The following is a 21,413-nucleotide window of genomic DNA, read 5'->3' as shown; positions in this document are numbered from 1 at the left end:
TCAGTTCAGCTCCCGGCACTATTGGGGTGCATTGCATTAGCATGAGGATAAGGATAGCAATAGAACTTGTTCCAGATTACATTCCCTTGCATCAGAATTTTCTTGACAGTACGGGAGGGAGCCAACTTCGACATCGAGTATCTACACGACTGCGATGGGGTAGAAGAGTGTCTCGAGGGCTTGGCGAATATCGGAATATGCGAGTAGTGATGATGCCGAGGCCGGTTCCTCATCTGCGGGGCATCGTTTGCTGTGGATCTTGGTCGTCGCCTTCAACTTGACGAAGGTAGACTCCCAATGTACGCAGAAGGCGCATCGCCCAATGTTGACATTCATCAATGATTGCCCCCTCTGAAGATATTTCAAGTATAAATATCTCTCAAATCTCCTTGGATAGTGAGGAAAACATCTCAACTTGGATCTTTGGGTCGAGAGCTGAGCCAACCTTCATCGCTGCCTCACATCCACCGTCTGAAAGAGCCCTTTGCTCTTGGTCAACCCAATCACCGTGAATCCCTTCGTTCCCTTCGTTCCTTATTCACCCCTTTTACTTCTCAGAAACTGCATTTCCCTGTCATAATGGCCACAGCTCGTCGCCCTGTTCACTTCAACCCCAAGGCCAAATCATGGACCTCCCCCGCCCCCTCCTCGACGGACGTCATTGATCGCTTCCACCAGAGCCTCCCCGACTATCAACCAACACCACTGGTCAGTCTGGAGGGTGTCGCCAAGGAGATTGGTGTCGCTGCTGTTCATGTCAAGGATGAGACCAACCGCATCGGCCTTCCTGCTTTTAAGATTCTCGGCGCTTCTTGGGGCGCGTTCCGCTCCATCACGCAGAAGCTGGGGCTGCCTCTTGACTCTAACATTGAGACTGTGAAGAAGGCTGCTGCATCGCATAACTTGGTGCTGTACGCTGCTACCGAGGGTAACCATGGTCGTGCAGTGGCAAGGATGGGTGCCATCTTTGAGATTGGTGCCGAGATCCATGTTCCCTCGACTATGCATCCATCTACCGTCAAGCTCATTCAATCGGAGGGTGCTACTGTTGTCATCAGCAAGGGAAGCTATGATGATGCCGTCTTGGAAGTTGAGACGGCCTCAAAGCACGAGAAGGGTATCTTGGTCCAAGACCATGCCTTTGGTGACTACGAAGATGTCCCTCAGGTCAGTTTTCCTCTTTCAATCAAGGCATAAAAGGTTCTGACGAAAATAAAGTGGATCGTTGATGGCTATCTCACCATGATGCGCGAGGTAGACCAGCAGCTCGGCTCCTCTGCTGCCGACTTTGTCTTTGCCCCTGTCGGCGTTGGTTCCTTCGCTCAAGCCGTCACCTCCCACTTCAAGAGACAAGGCACTTCGACCTCTGTCGTTACTGTCGAGCCAGACACAGCGGCTTGTCTGTGGAAGAGCCTTGAGAGGGGAGAGTTCACCACGATCCCAACATCTGGCACCATCATGGCTGGCCTCAACTGCGGCGTCCCATCGACCATTGCCTGGGATTTGTTGAAAGATGGCGTCGATGCCAGTCTCACGGTTTCGGACTTTGAGTCGCATCAAGCCGCTCTCTATCTTCAATCGCAAGGGGTCGAGGCTGGACCATGTGGCGCTGCGTCTCTTGCTGCACTCCGCAGACTGACGCCCTCCGATAAGGAAACCCTTGGTCTAGATGGAAAGTCGGTCGTCGTTCTCTTCTGTACAGAGCGTAACAGAGACTATGACATTCCCCGCGACGTCTCTAGCGATGACCCCGTCGCCCTCACTCAGACCCTTGTCCAGATCAACTCGGCAAGCCCAACGCTTGGCTCCGTACCTGGTCCTGGCGAAGTAGCTATCGCTCGCTATGTCACAGCTTGGCTGGAACACCGAGATCTGGAATCCCACTGGATCGAGTACACCAAGGGTCGTCCGTCGGTTGTTGGAGTCGCGCGTGGTTCTGGCGGCGGCAAGAGTCTGATGTTGAACGGACACATCGACACTGTTACTCTGATGGGGTACGAGGATGACCCTCTCAGCGGCAAGATCGTTGATGGGAAACTTTACGGCCGTGGAGCGGCTGACATGAAGTCTGGAGTCGCAGCCGCAATGGTGGCTCTCGCCAATGCCAAGAAGCTCCGTCTTCGAGGCGATGTCATCTTCACTGGTGTTGCCGACGAAGAAGATGCCAGTATCGGAACTGAAGATGTTCTGCGTGCAGGCTGGAGGGCTGATGCTGCCATAGTGTCAGAGCCAACAGACCTTGCTATCCTCCATGCCCACAAGGGCTTTGTTGTGCTGGAGCTTACAGTCCACGGTCTTGCGGCACACGGTTCTAGGGCTGATCTTGGTATCGACGCTATTGTGAACGCTGGGTATTTCTTAGCCGAGTTTGGAAGATACGCTAAACAGCTTCAAGAGGGTCCTGCTGATCCAACTTTGGGAACTGGCACTGTTCATGCTTCTATCATCAGCGGAGGCGAGGAGTCGTCTTCTTACCCTGCACTCTGCACCATCACTATGGAACGTCGAACAGTCGATGGAGAAACGCCGGAGACAGTGGAGCAAGAGATCCGAGAGGTCATGGCAAAGGTAGCCAGCGAGGTCCCCAGCTTCAAGGCCGACTTGAAGATCACGTTCAGTCGTCCCGCTCATTCGACTCCGCTGGACCACCCTTTCACCAAGCTCGTGGCCGATATCGCAGGCAAGGCTATAGGAAAGGACGCCACTTTGGCTGGGGGTACATTTTGGACCGACTGTGCCCTTCTGTCTCAAGAAGGTATTGTGCCCTTGCTTTGGGGTCCGAAGGGCGAGGGCCTTCATGCGAAGGAGGAATGGGCGGATGTGAATTCTATAAAGGTCGTTACTGAGGGCTTGACAAATCTTGCTACTGAATTCTGCAAATAGTATGGGAAATATGCATTAGTAGAGGATATCAATACAAGGGTTCACACTGGCAACTTGGTGCTTCTCCGAGTTGTCGTTACAAAACGACCAGGCGCCACTTTGACCCTCTATCTCTGGTAATGTGACATGTAGTATCCGAGATGAATCAGCGGTGAGGACAAATGTACATGTTCTTTTCTTTTTCCGTCTATCTACATCTCATCTCGCTCTTGGTGGAGTGACATGATTTCTAAGATCTCAGCATCTGCATGTCACGACGCAGGATCGTGCATGAACTGTTAGAGGTTCTCCCGAGACATGAACTTCATTTTCATCCCAACTTGAATGAAGAGAGTACCTCCGCAAAAAGCAGACATGGGGAACGGAAATCCACGGGGAAAGCATAGCAACCCCATTCTCTCCGCCCATACAAGAATCTCCCCCAGTTTCAGGTGGACCTCTCTCGGATCGAGGAGAAGGAGGAGAAATGCCCACCTGTGGCGATTCAGCTGTCATCTTTCACATTGCTTTGCCGGCGGCTCACCACATGGCCGCCGGGACGTTACCCACTCCCCAGACATGGGGGTTTCGATCAGTCATTCAAATCTAACTTGTTTCGCTACTGACATCCATGGCTATAGTCTCATTTCTTGGCATCGCCGGCTATCAGCGGGTGTTGTTGCAGCAGGGGTCCTCGTCTCCCTGTCGGTGCCCACATCTGTCCCATGCATTCTACAATAAAAGGAAAGGATGCGCTTGGGCTGAGAATAACGCTTCAAATCTTGTACGCTGGCGATCTAATCATATATACACTGCCACATCTTACAAATCCATCAAACAGCTCCGGAACCAGCAGATGAGGGGACTCAAACGAGGTGTCCCTTGGCTCACTCTGTGCAAGAGAACGGAGTCCGGAAAGCACCAATCTTGTAATGGTGTTGCTGTTCCAAGGGTTAGTTTTGAAATTAGGCAAGGTAAAATCCGGTTTTGAGACACTTACGATATCCTTGATGGTGGCGTACGTTCCTCCGACGAGGACGAGAAGACCGAAGAGGAATGCCAAGATGCAGCAGATGGCATGGAGGATATTCTCTCGGTCGTACCACTTGCCCTTGAGGAGAAGCTTGTACCACATGATAGGCGGGAAGTACAGAATGAAGCCAGACACGAACAGGGCGGAAATGAGCGAGAGGAGATCCGAGAAGAAGGGGATGGCCTCGCCGAGAACCCAGGAGAGAGCCGTGATGGCGGCCAGGACGGCAATCCAGGTGATCCAGCCCTTAGGGGTGTTGATGAATCGGACGATCGAGTTCTTGTAAAGCCGGATATGAACATAACGAGCAGTAACCGTGTTGCCGATGGCGCCGGACACGAAAATGACGGGAAGAGCAACGCCAAAGGCCACCTTGGGCATGACGCCGTCGAGCGAGAGAAGGGCCGGGCTCTGGACGTCAACTCCGATAAAGGTGTAGATGAGAACGCCTGTAACGGTGTAGATGACCATCTCGACGATTCCCAGAACCCAGACTGACTTCATGTAGTCTGACGGGGTGTGCATCTCAGACTGGAATGGAGTCATGAACATGGAGAAACTGTAGGCGAAAATCATGTTGCAGATTGCCACCATGGCGTCCTTGAAGGTGCAACCAGGAGCTGGCCATGCTGACCAGTTGACGGCACCAAGACCACCGGGAGCACCGGAGGCTTGAACGCCTGAAGCGATGACGGCGATGAGGATAGCCGACATGACGGACACGATGTCGATGTAGCCCAGAATAGCAGCTTCAGTAAATGAGGGTGGGATGGCCAGAACAAATAGGAGAATCGCAGTGACGATTCCAAAGACGACGCCACATGTTCCCTTGTCGCTCAGAACGTTGAGAGCGATTGTGCCGGTGAGAACGTAGGATGAAGTCATGAGAATCAGCTGCAGCACGTACATGCCGCCAAACAGCTCCTCTCCAAAGCGGCCCATCAAGAGGCCACCAATGTCGCCATAGTGGCCAATCTGAGGAAAAACCACCTTGACCTTGCCAATGATGTAACCAGTGTAGATGGCAATGAGTCCCAGCGTAACGCAGCAGAAAGTTCCTGCTACGACACCGAGAGTCGCAAAGGCACCGGGGAGACTGAAAAGACCAAGGCCAATGGCCTCGACCATGAGGATGACGGTCAGACGCTTCCATCCTAGACGGTGGAAGTGCGCCTCTCCCTCGGCGATCTTTTGCTTTTCAAAGTCGGTAATGGTGCCGGGGGCTTGGTCGTAGGAGTCGTTGATCTGGGCAATTTTGTCATCGTCAAGCCCGTGGTTCTTTTCCGTGGCTGAGGGCGCCGGCGGCTGGTGAGATATCATCATGTTGTTTGCGGTGTCCATGTTGAGGGAGTGAAGAATGTGATTCTGGGGAAAGTCTGGAGAGAAACGAAGCGAGCTGCTTGAACTCCACGATTTTCAAAAGAAGACACCGGGGAAGCGACTAGACGCGACCCTTTTTAACAAAATGATTTTGGCCCAAGCTCTCATCGGTCATAATGGAGACGATCCCCACGTTGGTGAGAAGGGGAGGCACCCCATAAGGAGCCCCGTGTTGTTGTACGTAAAAATCTGGTGATGGGCATTGAAACCTCCGCAAGGCCCATCCGCCGCTGGAGTCGTCGGCCCGTAAGCCTCGAATCACCGACGGGCGTCCGAGAAGCTATTAGCAAACGATTGACGAAGTTTGTGGAGTGCCCTGGACTCGCCCGTTGCGATGGCACTCCGGGGACTCCGGGGGCGGGCGCGATTTGAATCGTCCTCCATATCCGACCCCGTCAGCTGCTGATTGCGTGGTATTTACGTACTTTCCGATGCACGCCATTTAGTAGCTTTTCCCCAGGTGAAAGATGAGGAGTTGAATGCGCCCGAAAACATAGGGGAGGCTGAAATTTATGTGGTGCCCTGTGTCTAGCAGGCCTACTGCATGCCGCCCCTTTCGGAGAGCCTCAAAAAGCCGCACATCAGGAAGCTTTCCGACGCTAACGACGGCTCTTGGTAACGACGATGTCTGATAGGGCATAGCGCTCCCGGCCTTGGAATTGCTGATCGCCACAGCGACTGGCCGGCGGTGGCCGGCGGCGTATCCACTTGTCGGGGTCAAGGTCGTGTCAACTAGACAACTATCCCGTTGCCGGCGGTCCCAAGTGGGTTTTGCGAGTCGAGTCGCGCCTCAGGGATGGTGAGCCGCCACACGGTTGGTACCTGCGCGACGCCGACCTTGCTAATGTCATGGAGTAATGGGAGACGCGACGAGATAGGTAAGCCGGCCACCTCTTGGCTCAGCCACGTCTGCTGTTTCATCAAGGCTTGTATTGGTTTGAACCAACCGGCCCACGTCATCTATCCCTTTTGAACAGTTAGAAGCTGTTTGATAGGCCAGGCAATACATGTTGCGATCCGGTTGGTGACGGCTCAAGAGCTAAATCATGCGCTTGGTCAGGGATCTTGAAGCAAGCCCGGACCTTGAAAGGCTCAGGCATTTGATGTCTTGGAAGACATTCATAAACTTGAGTACAATGAACTACAATGAACCAACAACAAGTTACTTCAGTAGTTCGGTATGCGCGAAAACATCGACAATGCTTAACAATTTGTTGTGCTCCATCTGTGAAGGAATTCGGCCCTTTCGCTTCCATTAACCTTTCAGCGATAAAGCATTGACTTGACAAATGTCATAACTAAACTATTACTCCACCAAAATAAACGTGATTGGAGTATGGGGCAGTCAGCACGGCTACAACCAAGCGAGCGTTGGCCAAAAGCCAAGACAAATCTTGTTTGTAAAGGCATTCAAGAGTCGAAAATACCTGAGTTTGTCAGAAGTAGTACATTTTGGTTCTTGCATTTCTCGTCCCGGGTTATTGCCCTCGGGTTGTTGGTGGCCTTCATGAGCTCAAGCATTTGGACCTCGGTATTTATTCTCGTAAAGAAAGACCATGTGAGACGATCTACAACTCAGAGACCTGAGAGTACAACCTACGGTCAGCTGCAAAGAATACCCGGTACTCGGCATGTTGTTCTGGAATTTCGATGCAGTAACCCTATAACAAATCTGGCAGGGCCCAATCTCTCTTTACTCTACTCCATTTGTTAACAACCTGGATCCCTGCGCCCAACTATCCTATCGGATCGAACCATTTGTACAAAAGTCATTCGACCTGAACTTGGAGGAAGTCGTCTGAGAGACTTTTAGGGCTGGTCGGGTGGCGGGAGTGGCGGCTTCTAGAACCGCTCGGCTCGGTAGTGACAGAAGGTCTTCCCTGATGTAGAAGGTCTCTTTGGGGGCGACCATCCCACTCTTTGAAAGATCTTGTTTTTAACAATTCTGTTGGGGGCACCAAAGCCGTGGTTGTTTCATGATTCTGTGGCTGCCCAAGCCGGGTGATATGACCGTGACGGAGCCTGATGGTAAGATGCCCAAAATAACCCATTGAGCTCCTCATCTTGAATTACATAGGCATATTGCCAGCCATCTAAAAACTTATATTTCGGGTAGAAAAGTGTTTGCGATTGGTTGCCAAGCGAAATACTATCGCCTATCGGATTTCGGTGCAAACTGTCCCAAACATGCTTCGTTGAACTTGGCTTAAAACTTGATGGCGTGATTTGATGCTTGACAAGCACCAACATGAATTACAACTCTGAAGACTGTGTAAAAAAACAAAAACAAATGGTGAGTATCAAAACTGTAAGGAATGGTTGATGAGGTGAAGTTGGTGGTTGTATATGACAAGAACCTTCACGTAAGGTTTTGGTGACTAACCACCTGGGTCTATCCACGACATGCTGATGCGTCACCTCCAATCAAAGGCTTGCAGCGAAATGAGGAACTTGAATATTTAGTAAAAAAGAAAGTCTAGGCCCACACGTCAACTCATGTCGACCCAAAGGGGGCCCTTGACGCTTTCTCAAGGACCGGACGAGGGTGGCCTGTCCAACGGGAACTCTGGTCTCACTTGCTGCTAATTGACGAGCACACGACAAAAGCCTTACGCCTGCTCGAGGTTTCATGTAATGAAATGAACCCTATTGAGAATATTCGCTCAAGATTGGCTCGGATTCTTTTAAGAGAGCGTCTGCGTTCATCACAGCCTTCAAGCTGTCTAGGATCAAATGCCCCAGACAAATACGTAGTAGAAGCACAGAAGAAAAAGAAAAACTAGGCAATTCATGGGCACTTTAGGCATTACAATCCCTCGTATGCTATGCTATATCTTGAATGACGTATCTGTTCCAGCACCGTGTATCAATGTTGTTGGCCAGCCCTCTCGTTAGCCCCCCCTCCCCTACTTTCACACAAACCCCGCCCCTTACCGCCCTTCATTCGCACCTCTCAATTCTTACTATCCTTGCTCGGATGCAGGATTTTCTGTGCAGCATAAAAATTGGCTTGTATAATGTTGACAGGCGAATCGCCCTTGAAGATTGCTGGAAGCTGCTTCCTCTCTGTTGTCCTAGAGAGGAGATTTTTTGGGATATCGTCCTTATCGGGGTGAAGCCCATAGTAGGGATCATTATCCAAAAAGTCCAGTAGCTTGCCAAAGGACTTCCTGGCAATGTATCCCACGATACGACCCACGCCCTCTTCGTCGTCTGCCTCAAAAGACAACACCTTGCCCTTCTTGGTGGACTTGGAACGTGTTTCCTTCTACTACTCCTCAATGTTTTTGTTGTCCCTTGCTGCTCTCTTGGACTGTGGAACACTTAGGAGGGCTACTTTTAATGCTTTGGAAAGGGGCTTTTGGCCTGGGTTCTCTTGGGCTAGTATTCTCCCAAACCTTTTCGTAGCCGCCGATCCCGCTTCGGAAGGGAGGTTGATAATAGCCAGTAAAGCTTCAGGGTCTTGCTTTAGGCGTGATTCCAAGACTATAGGGAATATTTTATTGTCCAATGCAAGCTTGTTGAAGTCGTTCAGTGATCTTCGGTACTGTTCTGGCATGAAGATGATGTCGGCCTTCTCGATGTGTACGGATGGGGTCGGGTCGCTCATGTCGCACCTGTCTACGCCCCCCTCGACCGTGGAGGCCCCTGCCATGATTCCCAAACATTGAATGGTAGCAAAGCCTTTTGAGTACAAGCCATAAGTCTCCAAGCCAGCTTCGAACCGGTTGGCCCATTGGGACTCTCTAGGGCTCAAGCGCGGCTTCATGTTTGGGGCTTTGATCTGTATGTATTGGATATGCTTGGTAAGGAGGCTTGTCACGGAGCTGAGCAACGACAAGAAGGCGAGAAGCTGTAAGCCATATTGGAGTTTCTTCATGGTTTTTGAGCGTTTAAAAGCAGGAGTAAAGGCGAGATGAATGGAGACTGGGGAGAAGAATGTGTTTTCGGGACTGAGACTGGGCCTGATTCGAGGCCGGGTTCGCTCTCACATATTGAGACACCAAGTATCGTAGCTTCTGGTAAATCTGAGGGCTATTATGGCTCCTTTTTGCGTCAAGAGAGGAATTGACATTTCTGAGACTAAGGGGCGGAACTGGCATGTCAATTTATCTACTTCTCAAACCTCAACTCTCGGCCCCTAGAACACTCCTATTTTACGGCCGTGGGGAACCGGCCGGAGTTACAGGAAGATTGTACTCATTTTTCTGGTTTCTTAAGCTAGACAGCCTCATTTGTTCGGCAATAGTCGGGCTGTGTTAGCGATGCCTATCTGCCTGATCGTGGAATCTCAAGTCAGCTACTGCTCGGATTTCCCGGAAACAGGACATGCTATGAGCACATGGTAGGCTGCTTTCTATGTCAAATGTTTGCTTCCGGGGGGGTCTAGTAGTAACGTTGAGTCCGATTCTAGGTACTGTGTAATTGTAATGATGAGCTCTCCTGTACTGATCGCCGTCATCCGTAGTCACCCCTCTACGAAGACTCCCAACTATCCAAAAACGCCCTTGTACATGCTGCCGCCGTTGCTGCGGCGTACCGCTGAAACTCCTTTGTCTTGTGGCTGTCTGCGTAGTCACACGCTCCTTTGATCACCAGGGTGGGGAAGGCCTCCCATACTGCCGCACCCTCCATCTCGAAGGCAATAATCTTTTCGCGTCTCGCGATCTCGTCCCTCAATTGCTCCGACTTCATCACTGTGTCCCCTGATGCGATTAGACCAAAGTGTATTGCAGGCTTCGGTGCATGGACTGAGTTCTGGCCTGGACGACGACGAGATGCTAGCTCGCCTTGGCCTCTTCCCCCCTGGTTTGCTACTTTCTCGACATAGTGCTGGGATCGCCCAGGAAGCTTGCTGTTTCCAGTGGCCGGGTACTTGGCACAAAGTCTGGATTCCTGGCCAAGGCGTTCAAGATAGCCAGTCATCTTGCTTTGCAATACTTTTCTGCCACGGAGGCTTTGCACCTTGTTGAGGGTCGACCGGATGTCAAGACTAGCTCTTCCCAAGGAGTCAAGAAGTGTGTCTTTTCGCTCAAATCCGTCTGGATACTGCCGGCCAAAGTCATACTGAATGACACCGTTGCTGATGATGACATCGCCCAGGTTTATCGGTTCCCCTGTGTTGTGAATGACAGGGACTACGCCGCATACCCCAACTAGAATGGCAATTTTGATTTTCGGAAAACTCATGCGACAAGCGATGGCAGCGCTAGCAGCAGCAGACTTGCCCATGCTTGACATGTGAACAAGGACAACATTGTGTCGCCCGATAACACCGGTCGAATAGCCGTTTGGGTCACCTGGAACTTTGCCATAGCGCACTTCGTCATCTGCCCAGTGGTGGTCGAACAAAGCTTCAACAGCATCGGCCTCGAGAGTGAGGGCGCAGATTATGGCCGTTTCGAACCCCTCTCGGTCAATCGGGCGTATCCCTGAGACTTTTATCGTCTTGCCATCCTTAGCCTCATTATTAGTTGGTAAGGCACGCTGAGCAGTGTTTGTACAGCGGCTTTCATCAGGTTCAGGTACCAGGGCATGTCGCTTGGCGGTCAGGTAGTCAATCCGAGAAGTCGCTCCTTGGAATGAGCCATTGAGGCATTCGAGAGGTGACACAACCTTTTCGTAGATCTTGCTTCTGCGGAATATATGGCGTTCACTTTTGTCCAGGTTTCCATCCTTGCCCGTCAAAGCATCGAATTGAAGACACTCTTCAACAGCGTCGGTGAGGATAAACTTGTGGTCAAAGCTTTCCCATGTGGTCGACTTGAGTTCGTCAAGGTACTTTAACGCTATCGAGTTGTAGTAGTTGAGCTGTAAAACTGGCCTATCAAAGGAGCGGCCTCGAAATGCCCTGCCGAGTCCAATTTCCAGCAGCAAGAGGGCTAGATATTGGATCCTAGGGCATCTGTGGATAAGGGAATGGGTCATGATGAACTCAGAGGCATCATAGGCGCACTCAGTGGCCTCCGGGTGGAATGCAATGTACATCCTCAGAGGCAGACGTTCCGAGTTGTCTTCCAGATCGGGCTCGGGCATGAACCAGATGGTGTGGCTTGTCCATGCGCGGTGCATGAGCTGTGAATCGTAGTATTGCCAGAATGCCAGGGCTACAGAGTGCGCGAGGGAGAGCTTTTGCTCAACACTTAACTCATACCCATCCAAAACATCTGCTAAAGACATGCCCGTGCCCGGGGATGCTCTGTGTTTTATGACAGCAACACCCGCTCGGAAAAGGGCCCCATCCTGCAACTCGAGAGAAATGCGGCAGCCATCGTCACTCTCAAAGATGTCGCAGAAGCCTTTGAGATTTGCGGAAGAGGGCTGAATTGCGGAGTCCTTGCCACTCACGATGACTGACTTTCGTTCTTGCGTTCTGCCCAGGCGATTAGTCCAGACGCCAGACATGAAGTAAAGCATGGTTGTGACCTACAATGGTACCTTGATGCAAATATCTTGCCACCGTCCGTTCTGGGCGGAAGATGCGATGGCATCAGAAGACGCGATGACGTCGAAATGGGCTATGCCATCCCTGTCAACTATTCGGTCAACTAAGACGAGCCTTGTTGGGTGCCACGAGCTTTCAGTCTCGCTACTAGTGGCCAAATGGCACGAGTTGCAGGATGTGTGTTCGCAGAGCGCCGAGAATAACGCCTTATGAGAGCATGAATGATCGCGCGGCTTCTTCATATTCGTGATGTGTTCCTTTTCTTCAGACTGCAGAGCCTTCAACAGCTTGTTGCATCTATCGAGTAGTTTCTCGCGAATGGCGAGTGGCCCTCCTAGATACTCAGAGATGTTTCTACCGAGAGCTACTTTGTGAGTCTCATCGTCGAAAAGTTCTGTGAGCGCCGCCAAGTCATAAAACTTATTCTGCATCGTAAGTAGTGCGGAACGTTTCCACTTGTTAGGTAGGCCGGGTTAGGTTGCGGATTCTATGAAGTGGTGGAACATACGAGTAGAAAGGAGAACATACAAAGCATACTCCTCGGAGATGTATGAAAAGTCCATTTGCCTGGTTTTTGACGTCTTGGGCCCAATCAATTTCCAGGGCTCCTTTCAGCTGTATGGCAATGAGGGAAAGATAGCTCGTAATGTTCAAGCAGTCTGCACATAGTTGGGCTTGTTCGTTGTTGGGAGCTTGCCGAAAAGCGTGTGGACATCCCTTCATGTTACGCAGCACCTCGCTGATGCCCTGGCAACAGACCTCAAGCGATTCGAAAAGGCGCTCATCCTCCATGATAAGAGTGAAAAGTTTGTTGTTTCTGGAGAGATTCCCCGCTCGAAAGCCTGGTTGCTGGATCGGGCTGTGGCACTTCAGCTCTCCCAGCCTGCAGGAGACTTGGCACTAACATCCAACATGATTGGCCATAGAGAAAGGTTTGATGTAATCATACGTTCATCTCGTAAGCAAGTCGCGTTATTTATCATGTTGCTGTCGCCGGCTGTCCTGGCCGCCTCCGTCCCCCTCACTTCATCGCACATGTTGTTGTCATCAGCCCATCAGTTAGCGTTTTTCGCACGCCAGGTCCTTGACATGACCTCCCCGTTGCAAGCGTCTTCTTCGCTTGCAAATCAGTGCCTTCGTCTATTTGAGGAGTGTCTTACCAGAGATGTTGTTGCAAAAGGGCAGTGGGCACAGAACCGTGGAGCTGATTTCATCCTTTGGGTTGACAGAGTGGGTGTATTGTCTGGACAAGGAGCTCCTTACTGCTCTAGATTCAAAGATCAAGGTCCTGAGCTAACGTTGATTCAATGGTTACTGACTCAATTACGCAACTGTCTCGAAGAATGTCTGGGGGACGAGGAGGACCACTTGGGCGAAGTAAAACGAAGCATTGACACCATCATCAGGAATCTTATCTCGGTTGCCGTTGCAGTTCGTCAGACTGGACGAAAGTTTCAACTCATCAAAGCTGACAAGAGTTTTGATGCCTCTACGTTCGGGGAGTTAAGGACGCATCTGAAACGCATCATCCTCATCGGGCAAAGCGGACTGGATCAGAACTTGGTCGACCATAGGGATCACCCAACATGGTGGCAAAGCACAATCGATGGAAAGCTTACAAATGTCCAAAACCGGCTTTTAGAGGCCAATCTCCGACGAAGACACCGATTTCAGCACGCTCAGATGCATTCGATGGACCTTGCAAGTCGATCCAAAGATTCCCCACCAACGACCCCTAATATCGAGCCTATTGGAAATCCTCCAACCCTCTCCCTAACATCAGCCTCCACTCCACAGGACACCTTCAAGAGCCGGGAAACCCGAGACCTGGCACCAGCTACCAATTCCCGGAACTCATCCATGGCCGACGCAACGGACTACCCCAAGCTCGCACTTCCCAAAAATCCCGAATTCGGGGGAGCGGCTGGGGCGGACATGGGGTATCAGCAGACCATGAAATGCCCTTGTTGCTGCGAAGCTATTCCAAACAGTACGCTGGAGATTCCGGGTTCGTGGGAGTAAGTCAAAATATTCTCTACTTCAAGAGGATGCCTCTTGCTAACCAGAGAACTGCAGAGAACATCTCTCGTTAGATGTTTATCCGTACATTTGTTTTGCTGAGCACTGCCCGGTCCCCCATGCTCTATACCGCACACGGGTAGAATGGGAGAAACATCTCCAAGTGCACCATTCAAAGAAGTGGAAGTGCCAGATTTGTGACACTTCGACAGGCATCGTATTTTCAAGTATCGATCACCTGCGGTTTCATGTGGCCGAAGAGCACCTAGAATCGTTTCCGGAGGATCTTCTCGACACCGTGAGCTTTTGGCCCTCGGTCCCTTCAATGGGTCTCCAGACGTGCCCATTATGCCGTTCAACAGGTCCGGTAGATGACCTAGAGTTGATAGAGCATGTTTTGAAACACACTCACGACTTTTCACTTCGTTCGCTACCCTGGGCAGATCTTAGCCAACCATCAGGTTATTTCACCACCAACGTCTACTTCGACCTAGGGGCAAACGACGGGTCTCTCGCTACAGATGGTCAGAGTGATCCTGAAGTATCGAAGATCACGGGTCATCCGACCGATGAGGGATACAGTTGGACTTACAGAGGCGACGGCCTACCACCGCTTCTTGATGAGGACGGCGAGTCTGACCTTTACATCTTGCTACATCGCTACTGTATTGAAGGGTGCGATGGGAAGTTTTGGACAGAAAGGCTGCTACGCCAAATCCTCACCGAGGAACGCGTTGGGGCTGAGCTCAGGGCGAGCCATGGATTCAGTCGCTCCGATGTGTCGTACTATCTTGATCTTATTTTTGCCCAACCGACAGAAGAACGACCAGAAACGTACTTGAGGATATTTGCTTTGTTGGTCTTGGCGTCTAGGGTCTCTGACATTGGCAAGTTCATCACGGAGAATGTCTGTGATAAAACACTGCCGCTCTTTCTCGACCTGAACTCGTCAGGCGGGCCACTTTCTCTCCGGGGAGAAAGCAAGGAGACACTGAAATGTTTTCAAGGATGGAACTGGGATCAGAAACAAAATTTCGCACAAAGTCAATGGCGGCTCATCTTCCCATTCCTCGGCGTTTCCGCAGGCGAGGCTCCCCGACCAATCGTGCTGGAACATGATATCATTAGGCCATGGCGCGACACCGGCACCGAAAGCGACATGGGCATGTTTGAAACGGTTTCTTGTGTTGAAATTCACCCCACGGCTCACTCTTTTGAGAAGATTCTATCTGATGTGAGTTGATGGGAGCTACATTGTTTTCCGTTGGCAGCTCGGCTAACACTTAGCTACTCAAGAAAAACTTCACGTGTGGTGGCTTTGCCATCAAAACGCTGCGCAAAAAACCATTGAACAAATGGCTACTGAAACAGGATTTAGATCAGCTGGCGGTGGAGATTACCACACACTCTCAACATTTGATACCGATACTGGGCTCTTTCTGTCATCAAGGCCAATGGAGTCTGATCCTTCCTCGTGCGTGCTGTACCCTGCGCCACCTGCTGGAACAGGGAGACACCAGCTGGACACCGAAGCGGATGAGATGGGGTTATCAGCAATTATACAGCATCATGGACGGCGTGAGAGCGATCCATTCTTACCCCAGGGCCGTTCGGCCGGACTTTGCGATACACGGACACATCGACCTGGATACTATCATTTGCTACGGAGAGCCGGAAATATTAGAGCACTGTGTCCTAGTTATCTCTCATTTTCCACTCTCTATCTCCCAGCCTAGTTTGGGCACTCAAACCTCACCAGTCTTCAGATCTCCAACTTATCGCCCACCTGAGTGGGACCTTGAAGGAGGTTGTGTATCCGAATCATCGGATATCTGGAGCTTGGGATGTGCCTATCTGGAATTCATTACCTGGCTGTTGGGGGGCAGAGACCTATTGTCCGAGTTCCAAGACGCTCGACAATCCCCTTATCTCGACGGAACCCTAGCTGACAGGTTCTACACCTTCATGTCCTCCAAGGAGGACGACCGTCACGTCTTACGCCTCAAGACTGAAATCACGGAGGTAAGTCAGACTTGCCCTCGTGGGATGTCCCATGCTGATCAGAACTAGTGGATGCAAAGATTGCGACGTCACCACGCTTGTTCAGACGCCATCCATCAAATCATAAACATGATACAGGGTAACATGCTGTTAGCACTACCGTCGCATCGATCGTCATCTCTCCATCTCCGGCAATGGTTTAATTTCGATCTTGACGAGATGTTCTATTTCGATGGGAAACCCGAGGACCTGCCATCATTGCCTACGCTTGATTTTGGGGTAAGACTGAGCCCTTTCTGGAAAGAGAAGATGGCCACTGGGAGCCAAGTTGAGTTGCCAATGCATAACGGTGGACCACTGATATACCTGACCCCAGACCAGCTGAGGAACCCGAGGGGAAGTTAAATGGAGCTGGCACACCAAGCTTGGTGGATAAGGGACTGACAGTGGGTTGCGGGTTTTCTCTGTCTTGAGTTTCGATGCCGTTATGCATTGGTAATTGTGTCTTTTGCTGTTGTGGTTGATGGCCTCTTTTGGAGACATCATTGATGACTAGACGAATGAGGGATTGGCACATCACGTTTCTATCAGACGAGGAAAGAGAATTACAACTGTTATCAGCGGTAAAATAGTTTGGCTTTCCACGGGACTGCCTTCTCTTGCCAAAATCTGCTTTGTGACCTTCGACCGTCCAATTCTCCCGTCAATCAAGAGGAAACACCTTTCGGTGGCAGATCTCAACTCGGAGGGCCATCCCATGTGAGTTCAACCGAGTCAACGCACCCATGCTCCCTTGCCTCACCGCTCGGGAGCTTACTGACCACCTCAATGGCCTTCTCAAGAGTGAGGCTTACGACCACGGTCTGTCCCTCGCCCCTCTTCCAAGATACTGTGGCGACATTGTCCGCTCCTAGGGCAACCTTTGCATCAAGTGACTCGCTCAGTAGGAGACGAGGTTTGAACAAGATGCCCTTTGAACCTGACAGACGAGGTTGAATGCCAGCTAATTCTGTGCAAAACTCGTACACGGGCACACTTCCCCAAGCGTGACAGTCAGAGCGCTGGCGCACATCATCCTCTTCCCAGGTCGACAGGTTGTTGGCCAGCATCTTCTTCCAAGGATTCCATACTTGCGCCCAGTAAGTCTCGTAGGTGTCATCTCCGGCAAGGGCAAAGGCGCGGAGGGTGTAGAACTGCATCACGTAGGAGCATTTGGAGAAGCGCGGATCGGAGAAGGCTTCGGTTAGGAGTCGGGAACGATCCTCGGGCTTGGCCGCACCAGACAGGATTGCAAAGACTTGACAATGTTGTGAATAAGCATCTTCACCTGCGATTTCGGCTGTCGAGTCGGTAAAGAAACGGCCGTCGAAGCAGTGAGTCTGGATCGCCTCTATGATAGAGGCAGCACGGGACTCGTATTCATCCGCGTAGCCGGGTCGGCCGACATGGCGCACAAGCTGTGCCGCCTGTTTCAGCACATAGGCGTAAAGCATGCTGAAGTATGTGTGACGATTCGACTTGCGGCCCGAGGTAGGAACTCCTTTATCCGGATACTCATCAGTCGCCCCCCAGGCAGTCACCCAGTCAACGTATTGCCACACATCCTTGGGCAACCCACTAACAAGCCCAAGATCATCAATGTGTGAGTCGAAAAACTCAAACACTCCATCGATGCGCGGTAAGAAAGAGCGGCTGTACGCCGTGTCGCCAAAGAATAGGTGATGGTCGCAGACTTGCAGGACCCAGTACAAGGAGAATCCTGCAATAATCTGGGGAACATGCGATGGGAACCGTGACTGGGTAAGTCCCTCAGAGGTGATGGAGGCTGCAAAGTTGGTGATGGCCTGGCGCATCAAACGGTCGTCGCCGGAAAGCAGGTAGTGGAAGAGTCCCACGGATCGCGAGTCGCCAGAATATCTGAGAGATGAGTTAGCACTTGTTTGAAAGAAGACTCGGGGGGTACTGACTGAAGCTGCTCGTAGAATGGACAGTCCGAGTACCCATCAAACATGCAGTTCCTCATCGTCCTGATTGAGACATCCCACATTTGTCCACTATGGGCGTCTCCAGGCTGTGACCAGGATGCCTTGACGGCCAGCGGATAGTTGACTTGGTCTGCTTGGAAAGAAAGAAGCTGGACAGGCTCGGGACCTACTGTCACTTCAAGCTGCAAAACGCGAAACGTGCGGAACCAGAATGGTTCATAAGTCACAGTCTGCGATGCAGGAATATCGATTGTAACATCATCGTAGGGACCGATAAGGTAAGAATCCTTGGTATCCAGGCGATCAGCTTTGGTTCGGAAGAAGGGATACGAGCGAGGCTTGAGTTCGTATCCTTCAGAGTAGGTTATCTTGAACTGGATCTGCGAGGCTTTGGCGGCTTGGAAAGACCAGCGTAGAAATGCCGTTGAATGAACATCCGCTTGGAGCTGGAGAGTATGGTGTGTGCCAGGGGCGAGATCCAATGTCTTGTTATTGGATAGAAATGAAGCCCAGCTGTCAAATGGGACATCGGAATCGCAACTTCGGATGGTTGTTACCCCAACGGGAGTTTGCTCGGGCATGGGAATCTCGCGTGGACGTAGGCGCCAAGGAAGGAGTTCGCCGTTGAGTGTTTTCATGTTGTATGCCTTGGGTGTTAGGGGTGCGGCTTGACTTGAGGGGGTGATGCGCTCGTTGATCTGTTTGGAGACGTACATCAGGTCATGTTCGAAAGCGTGAATTGGGGGACTCACATGAAGAAAAACATCGTCTATCAGGCCCATGGGGAACAAGATACTCTCATCCACCTTGGCCTGCCAGTCCTCTTTAGAATCGAGACAGATCTCGTTTGCGCCCGAGCTGACGCTGCCAATGACAGTCAAGCCAGGCAGTGAGGTTCTTTCGAACGGCATGCCACCCCGCGAGGAGGCGAAATACCTGATGACCACGAAGCAAATCTCATTTTCGCCAGTAGTGAGATACGGAGCAATGTCGAGAGTGTCATAGTACCATATTAATAGGCTGCTCCTGGCTGGACCTACAGCGACGCGGGTGCCATTGACCAGCAGCTTGTATCGGGTGTCGGCGGAGAAATGCAGCAGAGCCTGCGAAGGAGGCGCTGTGAGTGTGAAGCTGCGAAAGAACCTGACAATCCTTCCCGCTGTGTTCTGCGTTGACGAGTCAATCCAGTCGGGCACCCATATCCAGTTGGACTTGAGATTATTAATGATCTGTGAATGCATTTTGTCAATGATGCCACTGCCTGAGTCGCGAAGAGTACGTACAGCTTGCTCGGTTGGTGATGGCATGGCTGCAGGGATGTGATTGGCACGGTTCTGGTTGATGGCAGGCGTCTAGTGTGTCTGTGCAAAGATCAGCATTTGTGAATGGATAAGTTCGAGGGGATGGCACGTTTTTAACTCTAGGCCTGACGCGGTGGCTTCGGTACTCGGTTTATCTGTCACCGAAGCCGGGTTCTTCGTATCCTGTACCGACGAGGATTTTGTAAATGTCTCATTCGTATGGCGAGTTTGGAAATGAGGACTCGGCCACTTGTGCGAGATTTGAGATGAGAGACTAAGCCAGGTGTCAACTACGTTTCCACTCGGTCGGACGGAGGCGAAATGGTTACCAAGTCACTCATGATGAAGGGCAAAAAAAACAACAAGAAGTCAAATTTCACGCAAGGATGTGTTTGAAACAGATTGAGATGATTAACAGAACTATAGGCAAAAAGTAGGGTTGCATGGGAGGCTTGATTTTCTGTATCTACAAGCTAGCATTTAGGTCGAGGTTGATGGTTTACCACCACCACTCTCCTTATCTCATGTCCATCTCGGAATATTTATCATGCTTCAGGACAAGTGGATGCCCAAATCCTCTACAGTGTGATGAGCAAAGCCTCAGAGGCGCCTACAGTAAATGTTGCCTTTCCAGCGCTAACAGTGGCTGTCTCAGTCACGGCCGTACCCTGAATCTTGCAAGTTCCATCTTCAAAGCTTTGTCCTCCAACAGTCGCCTTCTGGCCCTGATCAATTCGGGAGGTTGAAAAGGGTGCAGTCAGACGCTTCGCGGTCACCTTGGACCCGGAAAGTCCAGTCAGCGTGTACACCTGGGTTGGGCGCGTGCCACTGATGAAGTAGTCCGAGTTGTACAAGAGGACTCGAATAGGGGCGCCATTCTTGTAGATGGCGTAAGCAGCGTATGTGGTGGTCTGGTCATCCAAGGGAGCAAGCTGATCGGCTCCAGCGAGGGCCATGGTGGCAAAGTACGCACCGAAGTAGGGAGCGCCCATGCTGTATCGCCCCCACCAACAGTACTGGCCTGTGATGCGTTAGGATGGTTGTCAAGTCACAACGATGGGAAATTGCTTACAGTTACCGATAGTGCCTTGGTGGAAGTAAAGAGCCTGTGGGACAAAACTCCGTTAGTCCAGACAGATCTCGCTACTATTCGATTATGGAGATCATACCTTGGTACCCTGGAGAATGGACTGGAGAACATAATCAAGAATCCAGAGGCCAGCACCAAAGGTTGGGCTGATGCCGCCACCTCCTTGAGTCGCTAGGCAAGATTGTCAGTATTCTGAGCCCTAGAGAGAACTTGAGCTGGAAAGAAAAGACTTACCGGAATTCGTCTCGCCAAAGATATGGGGTCTACCCTTGGCCGCGGCTGCGGCAGCTTCCGCTGCAAATGGCTTGATCTGTGAAGCAATGGCACTGTGGCTCATCAACTTGGCCAGGTCAGCATTGCCGCCGGACTGAGGATAGTTGTGCGAGCAGTAGTATTTGACGTTGTCGTTTCCACTCCCTTCAACGGCTGTAAGGCCCTTGATGCTCATGGGCGAGGTGCCGAAGAAAACGCCGGCCGAGATCAGGCCCGAGGTGGACAAGTTGCCACAGACTTGATCTTGCCACGCCACTTCAGAGGCATAATCGGCAGCGGCAGTCCAGGAAGCACCATTGGCGATGGGGTCACTGCTAGAGAAGACTTGAAAACAATGAGCACCTAACCGAGAGAGGTTTCTCGGGATTACTCACAGTTTGGTTCATTGCCGAGTTCGATTGCGTCGAGGTTCCCCATATTCTGCTTGGCAACCTTTGCAGCAGCAATAGAGTTGCCAATGTTGTTGAGTCGACGGTTAAGTCCCAGAATCACCTTGCCGCTGTATTGAGCTGCCAGCGACATGAACGAAGGGCCAAATGTGAGCGATGCTGGGGCATTCTTCGGGTCGGACACAGTGTAAGTCACGGCATTGGTGGAAGACGAATCGTACGTGGCTCGGTCCCTGAGAAAATGTTTGTGTTAGAAGAGTTGGCTGCAAAAGGGAGGTTTGCATACTGAGTGGTTCCTCCAATTCTCATAGGAGGCCAAGTCCCGGTCAGGTCCTTGAGGTTTTCCAGGCAGGGCAAGGTAGCAGCAACATTGTTGATGTACCCTGGAAAGGCAAAGAACTCGAGGCTTGAACTGGTCAATGTCTGTTCGTACTTCGCAAGGTGGGAAAAGTCTTACGAAACTCCAACTGGAGCTGCAGAGAGCTGGCTGCTGGCATTTGATGGAGGTGTGGCCGGGACATTGAAGGTCAAGCTGGAAGCCTGCCCCACAAGCCACATGGAGATAAGGAGACGCGTCATTGATGCTGAATAATTGGTCGAAAAAATATTGCAAGATGAGATGTCACGATAACTTT

At 51.2% G+C, this 21,413-nt stretch overlaps 7 protein-coding genes across 7 annotated transcripts; 2 read left to right on the top strand and 5 right to left on the bottom strand.

Moving 5' to 3' along the window:
• Positions 1–579: 579 nt before the first annotated feature.
• Positions 580–2,883, top strand: NECHADRAFT_54589 (uncharacterized protein; the record flags this gene model as incomplete). Its single annotated transcript, XM_003040933.1, has 2 exons — positions 580–1,167; positions 1,219–2,883. 2 exons carry the CDS (start codon positions 580–582, stop codon positions 2,881–2,883), a joined length of 2,253 nt encoding a protein of 750 aa, XP_003040979.1.
• An 866-nt stretch (positions 2,884–3,749) lies between these two features.
• NECHADRAFT_88087 (uncharacterized protein) lies at positions 3,750–5,236 on the bottom strand (the record flags this gene model as incomplete). Its single annotated transcript, XM_003040908.1, has 2 exons — positions 3,750–3,803; positions 3,863–5,236. 2 exons carry the CDS (start codon positions 5,234–5,236, stop codon positions 3,750–3,752), a joined length of 1,428 nt encoding a protein of 475 aa, XP_003040954.1.
• Positions 5,237–8,228: 2,992 nt separating this feature from the next.
• Positions 8,229–9,155, bottom strand: NECHADRAFT_88086 (uncharacterized protein; the record flags this gene model as incomplete). Its single annotated transcript, XM_003040907.1, has 2 exons — positions 8,229–8,525; positions 8,613–9,155. 2 exons carry the CDS (start codon positions 9,153–9,155, stop codon positions 8,229–8,231), a joined length of 840 nt encoding a protein of 279 aa, XP_003040953.1.
• Positions 9,156–9,763: 608 nt separating this feature from the next.
• NECHADRAFT_16360 (uncharacterized protein) lies at positions 9,764–10,705 on the bottom strand (the record flags this gene model as incomplete). The annotated part of the gene is made up of 1 exon (XM_003040906.1): positions 9,764–10,705. A coding segment is annotated over one exon (942 nt), but the record flags the coding sequence as incomplete, so codon positions are not given.
• A 2,104-nt stretch (positions 10,706–12,809) lies between these two features.
• NECHADRAFT_88084 (uncharacterized protein) lies at positions 12,810–16,145 on the top strand (the record flags this gene model as incomplete). The annotated part of the gene is made up of 4 exons (XM_003040932.1): positions 12,810–13,710; positions 13,814–14,973; positions 15,036–15,761; positions 15,879–16,145. The coding sequence occupies 4 exons, from the start codon at positions 12,810–12,812 to the stop codon at positions 16,143–16,145; spliced, it is 3,054 nt and encodes a 1,017-aa protein (XP_003040978.1).
• Positions 16,146–16,477: 332 nt separating this feature from the next.
• On the bottom strand, positions 16,478–18,966 carry NECHADRAFT_54511 (uncharacterized protein; the record flags this gene model as incomplete). Its single annotated transcript, XM_003040905.1, has 3 exons — positions 16,478–17,657; positions 17,708–18,423; positions 18,478–18,966. 3 exons carry the CDS (start codon positions 18,964–18,966, stop codon positions 16,478–16,480), a joined length of 2,385 nt encoding a protein of 794 aa, XP_003040951.1.
• A 638-nt stretch (positions 18,967–19,604) lies between these two features.
• NECHADRAFT_122999 (uncharacterized protein) lies at positions 19,605–21,357 on the bottom strand (the record flags this gene model as incomplete). The annotated part of the gene is made up of 7 exons (XM_003040904.1): positions 19,605–20,047; positions 20,099–20,132; positions 20,196–20,287; positions 20,351–20,731; positions 20,764–21,011; positions 21,065–21,190; positions 21,236–21,357. 7 exons carry the CDS (start codon positions 21,355–21,357, stop codon positions 19,605–19,607), a joined length of 1,446 nt encoding a protein of 481 aa, XP_003040950.1.
• Positions 21,358–21,413: the final 56 nt, after the last annotated feature.

This window comes from Fusarium vanettenii, assembly GCF_000151355.1.
Source record: "Fusarium vanettenii 77-13-4 chromosome 13 genomic scaffold NECHAsca_55_chr13_4_0, whole genome shotgun sequence".
NCBI lineage: Eukaryota > Fungi > Ascomycota > Sordariomycetes > Hypocreales > Nectriaceae > Fusarium > Fusarium vanettenii.
The sequence above is the reverse complement of the archived record's forward strand: the minus strand, read 5'-3'. Positions and strand labels throughout refer to the sequence as shown.